At 39.1% G+C, this 12,786-nt stretch overlaps 1 protein-coding gene across 1 annotated transcript; it reads left to right on the forward strand.

Annotated features, from left to right (window-relative positions):
• Positions 1-1,703: 1,703 nt before the first annotated feature.
• On the forward strand, positions 1,704-12,306 carry Mpzl2 (myelin protein zero like 2). Its single transcript, XM_076846356.2, has 6 exons — positions 1,704-2,119; positions 2,963-3,129; positions 3,427-3,637; positions 5,699-5,846; positions 8,619-8,691; positions 10,799-12,306. Exons 1-5 carry the CDS (start codon positions 2,062-2,064, stop codon positions 8,677-8,679), a joined length of 645 nt encoding a protein of 214 aa, XP_076702471.1. The 5' UTR covers positions 1,704-2,061; the 3' UTR covers positions 8,680-8,691; positions 10,799-12,306.
• Positions 12,307-12,786: the final 480 nt, after the last annotated feature.

The following is a 12,786-nucleotide window of genomic DNA, read 5'->3' on the forward strand; positions in this document are numbered from 1 at the left end:
TATTTAGTCTCCATCACTGACCTCTTCTGACCTATATACCAAAGGGCTGTATTTTACTTAGAACCATTTTTAAAGGTCCACCAGTATGCCAGCATTCTGAGTTTAGGTTGCTCAGAATGACCTCGAAGCTGATAAAGAAGGCAGATACTCTTTTATCAGAAACATCACAATAACACATTCATGCTAGCACATGACTGGTCTCCATCTGAGGCAGCCCCTGGGCTTCTTGGTTCTAACAGAATAGATTTTTGTTGGTGTCTACCTGGTTTTTCTCCACACTGACACCTGTTTTTTTTTTTTTTTTTTTTCTCCATACCGACACCATTCTCTTTTTTTCTTAATTTCTATAATTTGCCTATTTTGGTGAAATTTTCTCTTCTCTTTATGATGTTTTACTGTTTTTCTTTTTCTTTCAGTGTTGGGGATTGAACCCAGGTCCTCACTGCATGCTAAGCAAGTGCTCTAGCACTGAGCCACACCCCTAGCCCCAAGTTTTATTTTCTGCATATCCTGCTCCTTGCTCCCTCTCCTGGCAACCTTTCTGTTCAGGGGTTCAGCTAGGAGACTTGATGAATCACTGGTTTCCAGACTGCTAATCTGGGCGCAAGGGCAACTCAACTCTGCTAGAATTTCACCCCGATCTAGCAGAATTCCCCGATGCAGGTGAGTCTTCATCCTCCCAGTTCAGCACTGCTTCTTTAATCTGTGCCTCTGCCAGACAAGGAGGCCTTTTTCTCATTTTAATTCCTCAACTCTTTAGACCTCTCAGACAGATGGCTGCCCTAAAAATGGCAGATGAAATGTGAAGCACAAAAAGGTATTATAAGATGTTCCCTTGAGAATCTCTGATTATTCATATCAGCTGGAATTTTGTGGCAAGAGCACTACACTTGAGAGTTAGAAAATTTTGGTTGGTTGTGCAACCTCAGGCAAATCACTTACCTTCCCTGGGCTTTTCTTGTCCTCCTTGGTAAAATGGGACTACTTTGTGGGGAGTTGTGGAGATGAAAGGCTGAGCATGAAAACACTTTGCAAACTGTACTGAGACGGTGGAGTAAATGAGCAGGGCTGTTGTCCTGATTCTGAATTACAGTAGATGGGGTAGAGAGAGAAGATGGGAGGGGAGGGAAGGGGAGGGAGGATAGTAGAGGATAGGAAAGGTAGCAGAATACAACAGTTATTAATAGGGCATTAGGTAAAAATGTGGATGTGTAACCGATGTGATTCTGCAATCTGTATTTGGGGTAAAAATGGGAGTTCATAATCCACTTGAATCTATTATATGTAATATGAGATGTCAAGAGCTTTGTAATATTTCGAACAACCAATAAAAAAATCGTTGAAAAAAACCATTAAATATTGAGATTTGCTTCTGCTGGGTATCAACGAAAACTACAAGCTAAAAAAAAGGTGCAGAAATCCTTGTGGTAACATTTGTTTAAAACTGAGGGTGTCACTACTGTTAGGACTCTGTGTCCACTCAGGGTCCTAAGGAATTCGGACTCTTTGTTTTGAAGAGCTGCTGCTAATCCAGGATTCCAGCTCTAGGCTAAGGTGGCCCCGGGGCGGTGCTTTGGGACGTGGAATCACTGCAAGGTGTTTTCACTGTTCACTTCCCAGGGCGGCCTCAAGCCTGTTTTAAAAGGGTGTGTGTGGGCCAAGCCCAAAGCAGCCTGGGACACTGCAGACTGGCACCACCTCCTCTGGCTGTTTCCGAGGCCATCCAGAGGCCAGGGCCCGGTCAGATGAACTGAAAAGTCAAGAGAGGACTGCTGAGTTTGGGACCTTTGTGCAGACGTGCTCCCAGTGTGGAGGGTGGGACGGAGGAAGGGAAGGAGGGCGTTGAGAGGAGGCCCCACCTTTCATTCCAGCCCAGTGCACCGGCGGGGCGGGATGAGTCACGACTGGCTTGCTCTGGAGCTCAGATTCCCGTAGGTGAGGGACCGAGACTCCCCTCTCGGGGAAAACGCGGCGCCCGCTCTTCCCGCACGGATCTTTGGCAGGTGCTAGAGCCCTGGGTCTGCCCGCTCTGGTCTCTGGGACCAGGGCTGGGTTTTCCTCATGTATGGCAAGAGTCCTGCGCGCCTGGTGCCTCTCCTCCTTGGCTTACAGCTCACAGGTAAGACCTGGCGGCTCCTCCCGTTTCCTCCTTTATTGCCCACACCACAGAGATAGTTAATTGTAGAAGAAATCGCCAGAGTTCTGCGTGGGAGCCCAAGACACAGTTGCAGTTGGTTTTGGTGTGGACTTTACTGAAGCTGTAGTTGTTTGGGGGGGATTGTTTTGGACAAATAAGTTTCGGTGTGTTGGCTGCCAGTGATCCAGGTACAGAGAGGGCTTTCTAATCTCAGGTTACACACCATGTTTGTGTGGCTGTTCTCAGCCTCCTGCTGCTGGTAGGACTTGGCACTTGATTTCTGTGTGTGGGTCTTGTGTGGAACTCTGCGCAGCACCGGGAAAACCAAGACTGTTAGAGGAGACCCACCGCGGTTTTGAAACTGCCCCAACACACACATTCTGAGCGTCAATATCATGGTAAAAATATGCCACGTGGTATAAAGGTCCCAGGGTGCAGGCAAACACAGGCTGTCGGCAGCTGACAACTTCTGCAGAAGACTAGTAACTGTAGGAAACCTACATCATGAGAACTCTCTGGAAAACTTATCTGCTAGGAAGTTTAATTCTGGGCTCCTGACTTTAATATTTGTAGTTTGTTATAGCCCTTCTGAAGTCAGTGTCCTGAGGCCGTGGAAGCACTAGGAAGGTTCCCCATGTGGTGTTTGAGCTGTGAGGGGATGGGAGCTCAGGGCTGCCTGTAGGTGGGTGGGACTGTGGGTGAGTAAGCTTGAGAGCTGGGCATCATGGGTCTGCCTTGTTCCCTACTCAGACATTTATTTTGAAAGTGTCATAGTCCTCTCAAGCCCACATCCCCTGTTAACCCTTCTTACTCCTTTTACTGCAGCTCTTTGGCCTACAACAGCTGTAGAAATTTACACCTCTGGGGCAGTGGAGGCTATGAACGGGACAGATACTCGGTTAAAATGCACTTTCTCCAGCTTTGCTCCTGTGGGTGATGCACTAACAGTGACTTGGAATTTCCGTCCTCGAGATGGGGGGCCTGAACAGTTTGTAAGTAAATCATTGTCATTAATTTCTAGGGGACCCTTGGTCAGGCATTAAACCAGTGTATTTCTCCTCACCCTTCCTGTATTTTTCTTAGCAATAGGTACAGGGGTAAGCTGGGAAATAATTATTGGGACAGAGACTGACAGAACCTGACAGAGGCCAGTGGAGGGGGAAGAAAGATTCCTATGAGAGAGCTGTGGATGGGACAGCTGGGCTTGCTGTTGTTTCTCTTCTGCCCCCATCATTGCAGCCTCCTTGCCTGGGTATTGAATAAGCGACATTTGCTTTTCCCCTCTCCAGGTATTCTACTACCATGTGGATCCCTTTCCACCCATGAGTGGGCGGTTCAAGGACAGGGTGGTCTGGGATGGGAACCCTGAGCGGTACGATGTCTCCATTCTTCTCTGGAAACTGCAGTTTGATGACAATGGGACATACACTTGTCAGGTGAAGAACCCACCTGATGTTGATGGGCTGGTAGGGACAGTCCGGCTCAGCGTTGTGCACACTGGTAGGTTATGTGGTGGGGAAACGGGGTTTGGGGAGTGAGAGAGCTGGTAGAAAAGAGAGGCAATCTCTTGTTATGGTTGAAAGGGTAGAGAGGGGGCCTAGTGTTGGGAACTGCAGAGGGAGACTAGGAGTCCTAGGGTAAAAAGAGAAAGGCTTTGTTTGGTTGTGGAAAGAAACAGAGAATAAAGCAAAAGGATCCAGGGAATGTGTAACAAAATGGCATTGAGATGGTAAAAGGGAGAGGAAGCGACTCTCTGATAAAAGGCCAACAATAGGTCTGTTCATTCTCTCATTTATTCAAGATACTTATTGAGTTCCTGCTGTGTACCAGACACTGTCCAAAGTGCTCAACATGTCCTATCTCACTTCATCCTCACGCCATCCTCAGAGACAGATATCAATAATGGCAGCTAACATTTATTGAGTGCTTTCTACCTGTCCTTACATGACACATTCTATTTGTGTTTTACATATCTCATCAGTTTATTTTGCACTTAATGTTTCTCATTTTACCAACAAAGGAAATTGAAGCTCATAGAGGTTGTCACTTGCCCAAAGTCATGTGGTTGGAAACTGGAGTAATTTTGGACTCAAACCCAACCATCTTTGACTCTAAAATTGGACTGTAAACTAGTGCATTGCATTGCCTGCACCCCTGGGAAGAACAACCTGGAAAATGGTGGCAGGTCACAAAGAACAAAAATCACAACAGTTTTGAACTGCTGTAGAACTGTGTGTGAGTCATGGCTACCAACTGCAACTGTACATGAATCTTATTTTCCTCACCTACAAATTGGAGGTAATAATATGATGATTATGGTGAGGACAAATTGAGATAATAAATGTGAAAATCTCCTAAATGCTGACCTGAACTGAAAAATTACAATAGCTACCATATATTGAGTGCTTATTATGGGCAGGCACAGCATTAAATGATTTACATGTATTGTTTTTATTTTTTATAAAAATTCAAGAAATGGATATTGTTACCTCTATTTTATACAGGAGGAAACTGAGGCTAAAGAGAGTTAATTACCCCAAATCACACAAGAAAGACTTGTGTAACCCGGAGAAGTCATTTGAATATTGAAAGAAGTAATATAATGCCTCTGGACCTCAGTTTCTTCTCAGATTAGACAAGACATCATTTGTTCTTAAACTTATTAGAATCACTACTCTTGAGAATCTAATGAAAGTCATGGCCCTGTTTCCCACAAAAAGTGGGAAAAACACACGTTTTTGGTACTGTGGATCATCGCTCCATTCTCCATACTTCTTGATGGGCTCCAGGCTGGAATTCCTGAGCTATACATTCTCTAATGTCCTTTCTGGGATCTAATGGTTTATTGAAGTTTCAATTAGAAATCAAATTAAGGAACAGGAGAACCAGGTTTCACAGACTATGATCTTTAGGGGCTCCTTCACCTGGGCTCCCTCTTTCACCATTTATCCACTAGTTACTGATCTACTTGCCTGACTTCTGAGGGGGTGGCAAGAGCTCCTTGAGAGTAATGTCCTTTTTGGCTTTTCATTTGTATCACAGTACCTGGAGTACAGTAGGACCTTAATAAATCTGAATAAATGACTGACTGAAGGGCAGAGGTGAGATGGGGTGGGGAGAAATGGGTTGGGCCCTAGATTTGGTTAGGTTAGCAATAATCCTACCCCATTAAGCAGTTAGCTGACTTAGTGATTCTCCAAACTATAGTATGTATCATAATCACCTGGGGACAACTTAAAAAGCAAAGGACTATTGGGCCCCACCCCTATTGTTTCTAGCTCAGTAGGCCTGGGGTGGGGCCTGAGAATTTTCATTTCAAAGTTCTCAAGTGATACTGTTGCTGCTATTCCTAGGATCACATTTTGAGAAGCATTAAAGTAGACTATGTGACTTTCCCACTGCTGCTAGAATTTACAAGGTCATAGGGTATTTTTTACATAAAGGTAGGAGAAAGGAAGATTCCATTTAATGATGAAATGCATCCCAAATATGTCTTTAGATTTCTTCACAGTTCTATTCTTAGAACCCTCAGTTGATCACTTGATCTTTTTCTCCTCATAGTACAGTTCTCAGAGATCTACTTCCTGGCTCTGGCTATTGGCTCTGCCTGTGCACTGATGGTGATAATAGTAATCGTGGTGGTCCTCTTCCAGCATTTCCGGAAAAAGCGATGGGCTGAAAGAGCTCACAAAGTGGTGGAGATAAAATCGTAAGACTGGGAAGTTAGGGGAAAGTCTCCTTCTAACACCTTCTTATGGTGACTCCTGGTATTTCAAAATGGGGCTAAATAATTATTGAACACACGTTCTTGTTGTCGAATAAATCCTACATAAAAGACTTCTAAGTCACAGGACAGATAAATTAGGTTGTGAATATTAACTTGACAAAAGCTTTCTTGATCTTTACAAAAAGATTTCATCATAGGATTTCTTTACTATGTGGAATTTCACGTCATAAAAATCTGCTTATGTAAAGCTTTTCTAAAATATCTCCTACTCATTTAATTTAGCATTACTAGGGATTAAGCCCAAGACCTTGAGCATTCTCGGCACATGCTCTACCACTGAGCTACATTTCCAACTCCTAAAATATCCTTTATTTTTAAAGTGAAGCATTAATGCTTAAGAAAAAGGGTCACTATGAATCAGTGCATTAGAAAGGGTGCTGTGCTGATAGTAGGTGCTCAATAGACCTGTTTAAAAATTGACATAAAATTCACCCTTTTAATATTCACAAAGCTGCTCAACAATCACTGCCAATTCCAGAACCTTTTAAACATCCCTCCAAAGAAACCCCATATCCTTAAGCCATCACTTCCTAGTTTCCCCTCCCACCAACCCCTGACATCTATTATCTGTCTATGGGGGGTTTGCTTATCCAGGACATTTCCTATAAAAGGAATCATAAAGTATGTGGCCTTTACCTCCAGCTTCTTTCACTTAGTATGTTTTCAAAGTACATCCATGTTGTGTTATAGCACATATTGGTACTTCATTCCTTTTTTTTTTTTTGATGCTAGGGATTGAACCTAGGGTCTTGCATATGCTAGGCAAGCACTTTACCACTGAGTCACACCCCAGCTCAGTACTTCAATCCTTTCAATGGCTGCGTGATTTTTCATTGAAATGGGTATATCACATATTGTTTATTCATTCATCAACTGATGGGCATTTAGTTTTTTCCCTACTTTTTGGCTGTTATAATAAATGTTGCTATGAACATTCATCTATAAGTTTTTTTCATAGATATATATTTTTAATTCTCCTAGGAGTGAGTAGAATTGCTGGGTCATATGGGAACTCTGTTTAATTTTAGGAGGACTTGCCAGACTGTTTTCAAAACAGCAGCATATTACATTCCTATCAGCAATACATGACGATTCTAATTTCTCCATGTCCTTTACCAACATGGGTTATTGTCTTTTTAATGATAGCCATCTAGTGGACATGAAGTGGTATCTCACAAGATTTTGATTTGAACTTTCCTAATAGTCATTAGGATGTTATTTTTTTAAAATTTTGATGTTATTTTTTTAAAATTATGATGTTAATTTTTTTCTGTGTTTAGTGGTCATTTGCATATTTAATTTGGAGATATTTCTTCAGATAGTCTGTCCTCCTTAAAAATTGGATTGGCTACCTTTTTTTTTTTTTTTTTTTTGGTACTGGGGATTGAACACATGGGCACTTTACCACTGAGCTACATCTCCATCCCTTTCTTATTTTTTATTTATTGAGACAAATTCTCACTAAGTTGCTGAGACTGACCTAGAACTTGCTATTGTCTTTACCTCAGCTTCCTCAGTTGCTGGGATTACAGGCATGTGCCCCTGTGCCCAGCTGGTTACTTTTCATTCTTGAATTGTAAGAGTTCTTTATGAATTTGGGAAACTAATCCCTTATTGGACACATGACTTGCAGTTATTTTCTCCCATTCTCCCATGTGGGTTTTTTTTTTTTTTTTTAACTTTCTTGAGCACTTTCTGCTCAGAGCAGAAATGTTCCACAGTTCTATGGGCCTGGAAAAGCCCCCTCTGGTCAGACAAAAGATTGAATGAACACAGCTGAGAAGTTATGGACAACAGGAAGTGCCTGTCTGACAGGTAGCAGTTATGCAAGGAACATTTTTAACATTATAGATTGTTACCTGTTCCTAGGAATCAGTACAGGTTATCATGTGGAACTTGAAAATATATGAAGGTGTATGTGGAGATATCCATAATATCTCACTCAGTCTGTGTTGAACCATTTGGTCCTAAGGTGTAAAAGTTTTTAAATTTTGATGAAGTCCTACTTGCCTTTTCTTCTTTTGTTGCTAGGGTTTTGATGTCACATTTAAGAAATCATCATTATGAAGATTTAACAACATCATGAAGATTTACACCTACATTTTCTTCTAAGAGTTTTATCATTTTTGTTCTTACATTTAGGTTTTTGATCCATTTTGAGCTAATTTTTGAATATTGTTGAGGTAGGAGTCTCAATTCATTTTTTTGAATGTGGACATATAGTTGTCCCAGAATCATTTGGTTCTTTTCCTCAGTAAATATTTGCTAAAACAAATATAATTGATTTTAAGGAATCTAAGAAACCCACCTCTGAGGTTCTGGTTTGAATAGAACATAATTAATAAAGATAACTTTTAGGTCAACATAAAACTTTTTCTTTTATGAACAGGAGTAGAAATAAGAGTTAGCATTCTAATGGTAAAGTAAGGTGTTTGCTTTAAGCTTCTGGAGTTCCCAAATCAGGTCCCCAATTGTATTCCCTCATATTCTGAAGAGTCTTGGTTCGTTTACCCAGGGTCAGGTGGAGGCATAAGTATTTCTAGTCAGATGGCAGTAGCTGTTTAATGCTAAACTAATCTACTTCCAGTTGAGTGTAATTCTCAAAAAATGGGGGAGAAAATAGATTACCTGAAAAATATTTGCCTCCCTCCCAATTTTGTTTACCTGACATTTTTTCCCTGCTTTTTGTTACAGAAAAGAAGAGGAAAGACTCAACGAAGAAAAGGTCTCTGTTTATTTAGAAGACACAGACTAATTTTCCTAGATGGTGAGGTTCAAAATGGGTTCTCTCTTTTCTCAGTTTTCTGACCTGTCTGGCCCACCTCAAACATGGATTGCCCAGATTACTTTACATGGTCATTAGGTATTTCCTATATGAAATTAGAGGTTCCAGTCAGGGTTCCAGTCTCATGAATGGCTATGAATTTTGTACAAAGGATTAAGAAGCTAGACTCTATTGCCATTAAAGCTAAAAGAATTCTTTTTTTTTAAGCTTTGGGGTTATATTTATCACTACCAAGAATAAACTATCAACATGTAAATAAATCTTTTGTGTGTGTGTATGTGTGGTGTTGGGGATTGAACCCAGGGCCTTGTGCATGAGAGGCAAGCACTCTACCAAGTGAGCTATATCCCCAGCCCTAGTCTTTATTTTTATTTTTTTAGTTGCACTTGGGTACAATATCTTTATTTATTTTTATGTGGTGCTGAGGATCAAACCCACATGTGTGAGGTGGGCACTCTACCACCCCAGCCCTAGATTTTTCTTCTTCTTTTTCTTTTATTGTAAACCAGTATGGCATTAAGAGAGTGACTTAAAAGATCTGCCTGGTATTTTGACTGGAGAAATTTTGTATTATTTGGAACTGGTTTCACTCCTCTAAATTAGTTATTGCTCTATAAATCTAGTTTAGTGAATAACTTTATTTTTCCAACTTTCAGGTTTATCAGGCTTAAAAGGTAGGATGATTTATTTTTCCTAAGCTCAGAATTTCTCCCATTCTCTGAAGTAGGACTACATGTTTAATTTCTAGTTATTGTAAAATGAGTAATGTAAACTGAATTTTATACTCTCAGAATATTTTTGACATTAATTACTTTAACCTGTGAAACTCCGTTCAGGTCACCTACATGGCAGGAACTTTTTATAGACTGTTATTAGTTGTAAAGAGAGTCACATTTTATATGCTATAGCTCTAGTGAAAAACCTCACGGATTTATAAAATAGAATATGAATAAATGTGATTGGATTGTAAAAACAAAACTGGCCAGATGTGGTGGTGCATGTCGGTAATTTCAGCTATTTGGGAAGCTGAGGTAGAGGACTGCAAGGGGGAGGTAGCTCAATGGCAAAGTGCTGCAAAACCAAAACAAAACAAAACAATCTGCAAAAATCCAAATTTGGTATCAGGGAGTTCTTCCCAAAGGCTATTTGTCTTTTTAAAATCAAGCAGGTTCTTAACAAGTCAGGGTAATGGAAAATAAAGATGGGGGCTGTTTTAGATTAAAAGAAATTTAAGAGACTTAAGAGGCTAACACAATCAAACGCAATGTGTAATCCCTGACTGGATGGATACAAATTGAACAAACTAGATGTAAAACAATTTGGTGGGAGCAATTGGGAAAGTCTTGAATATGAAAATGTTGCATATGGATAATATCAGGAAATTGTTAGATTTTATAAAGTACAATAATGATATTGTAGTTACATAGGAAAATGTCCCCATTTAAAAAGATGCATATAGGAGTAAATAGGGGTAATGCCAGTAAATTCCTTTAAAAACTTCAGCCAAAAAAAAAAAGTAAATAAAAAAAGAATACTTTAAAATTAGATGGTGGATGAATTCCATACACCATCTTCTTTACCTTTCTATATGTTTGATTTTGTTTATAAAGAGGGTGGGTAGAAAACGTATGTATGTGAGTGAGCTGTGGATCCTCCAAGTGTCCATGCTAAAGCGCTGGATGCTATGAATAAAGGATACTGACTTTAAGACCCATGTATTAAGAATCAGGAAACTTCTTGTATTAAATTTAAGAATATTTTCCTTAAGAAATGGAGAATAGCCCGGAATGGTGGCACATGCCTGTTAGCCCAGCAACTCAGGAGGCTGAGACAGAAGGATTGCAAGTTTGAGGTCAGTCTCAGCAACTTTGTTTGAGGCCTTAAGCAACTTAGTGGGACCATGTCTCAAAATAAAAAATAATAGGGCTGGGAATGGGCCTCAGTTATTAAGCACCCCTGGGTTAAATAACCAATACCAAAAAAAAGGGAGAATTCATTTAATAATATGTATATAATTCATAAGGCTAGGTATTCCTATTGCATTCTTCCAAAATACATTATCCTTTTAAACTTTTGTTTTCTATTATAGGAAACCAGATTTTCAAGAACAAGAACCCTAGATACATGAAGTTAATGGAAGTTAATGGAAACCTTTCTTTGGCTTTTCCAGTTGTGACCTGTTTTCCACCAATTATGCAGCACATACCCATCCAACATCTTCTGCAGGCAACACAGGACTCCTCTTGAGCAGATACCATCAGACTCACATATAATCTTACTATTAAGGTTTTATTTAATTTCAGAGTGCAAATATTTTTCAGATGAGCATTAGCTTTTATAAACTAAGAAGCTATATTTTTGCCCTTAACTACCCCTTATCTGAGTATGACTTATATCCACATATATTGAAGCCAATTTGCCTGTCATGACATTTCCTTTCAAGCACTTGTTTTTTAGACCAGTAATCTTGCTACTAAAGTTAATGTTTATTCTCTTTCCTTCTCACATTTTTAATTAAAAGGTCTCCCAGCTATATTTGATTAACATTAAATCCCAAATCCAAACTGTTAAGTTTGATTTGTTTTTAATGGCTCCCCTTAAGTATGAGACACATCTTGTTTTTGTTGAATTTCTTTCAGTATTCCAGGTGATGGGGTATTTTTGTTTTGTTTTGTTTTTGTTTTTGTAATTAATCCAAGGTTTACAATAGTACAAGTCTAACTCACAGTGACTTCAAAAGTTACATAAATGCTAATACATTGGCAAATGCCACTTCAGGATGAATCACTTGTCAATTTTTTTCAACAGTCTAGGTCTTTCATGAGCAATGACTGTTTTGCTTACTATGTTTTTTACCCCCAGTTAAAATATTAAAATAGAGCAAAGCTAAGTTCATTTGTAGACTGAAATCATTAAGCAGTTTAATAGAAGTATTCTGAAATAGTCTATTACAATTCTTAAAATTTAAAGATGGTGAAGAAAGGTCAACACTAAATGATGATAATATTGTACAGTATTGTGCAAAGTTCTGAGAACTGGAAGAGATTATTTAAATTTTTCTTTTTCTTCTTTTTAGTTGTAAGTCAGTTGCTTATTTTAAGGAAGAGAGAACTGGGTACATAGCAAAGAAATATCAAAACTAGTTTAACTAAATGAAACAAACTTTATTATTTTCCCTTATGTTGATAGGTAAAGCAAACTTTGTAAGTGGGCCTTGGAAATAGAGGTCTCTTTTAAAAAGTGTCTAGACAGCCAGTGTCAATTTTGAAACTAAAAGTTAGATCTGAAGTCTATATTACCTCTAATCCACATTTTACATTTTTCTTCATAATTAAACTTTGAAAGTATTACAACTGGATACTTCTTTAAACAGACAGACTGCATGTTCTATAGTTTTAATGAAAAAGTAGTTAAAAACTCATGGAGAGTTTTTCCAGCAAACTTGTAGCTTGTGTCTTGGCTAAATACTCAAGGAGTAATATAGCATGTTGTTTAGTGTCTCCTTCCTAAAGAGAACTTTTGTATTGTAATTTATTTTTTATTATGCCTTAAATACCATGTAAATAAACCTTTAGTAATAAAGAATTATAAATGAAATGATTTGCTTACATTCCAAATTTGAAATTTTACATAACAGATAACAAAACAGAGGTATATTTCATCTTCACAGAAAAGTTTTCTTAGTAGAGACAATCTGGGAGTCAATAATGGATAGAATTAGTTTCTACTGGGTAAGTAAAAGTATATGGATTTCCACAGCATTGTTACACTGCTTTGGGTAACTGGGAATTGGGCATAACAACACTACTTAGTTTGGGGACTTGTGAAGGAAAGTTATCAACTATTCTATTTGGTACTCCTGCAATACTCGCTCAATAGAGAAAACTACTAGCTTTCAGGTCTAGTAGAGAGATAATGGTTGAAAAGTGGCAAGTTATTAAATCTTTCCAAAAGGTGAAGCATATTTTTGGCTCTCTCCTGCTTTCATTAATCATGTGCGATTCCAGACTAGGATAGCATGATTAAAGCAAGGTTCTGTACCATTTTTTTCAGAAGGATGTGATGCCATCTCATTTC

This window comes from Callospermophilus lateralis, chromosome 2 (genome assembly GCF_048772815.1).
Source record: "Callospermophilus lateralis isolate mCalLat2 chromosome 2, mCalLat2.hap1, whole genome shotgun sequence".
NCBI classification, from domain to species: Eukaryota; Metazoa; Chordata; class Mammalia; order Rodentia; family Sciuridae; genus Callospermophilus; species Callospermophilus lateralis.

Bases quoted from the DNA above. Each gene is read 5' to 3' on its own strand.
- Mpzl2 (XM_076846356.2), top strand. From the start codon at position 2,062: ATGTATGGCAAGAGTCCTGCGCGCCTGGTGCCTCTCCTCCTTGGCTTA. The intron at 3,130-3,426 runs GTAAGTAAATCA...TCCCCTCTCCAG, and splicing joins ATGGGGGGCCTGAACAGTTT to GTATTCTACTACCATGTGGA. The intron at 3,638-5,698 runs GTAGGTTATGTG...TTCTCCTCATAG, and splicing joins GCTCAGCGTTGTGCACACTG to TACAGTTCTCAGAGATCTAC.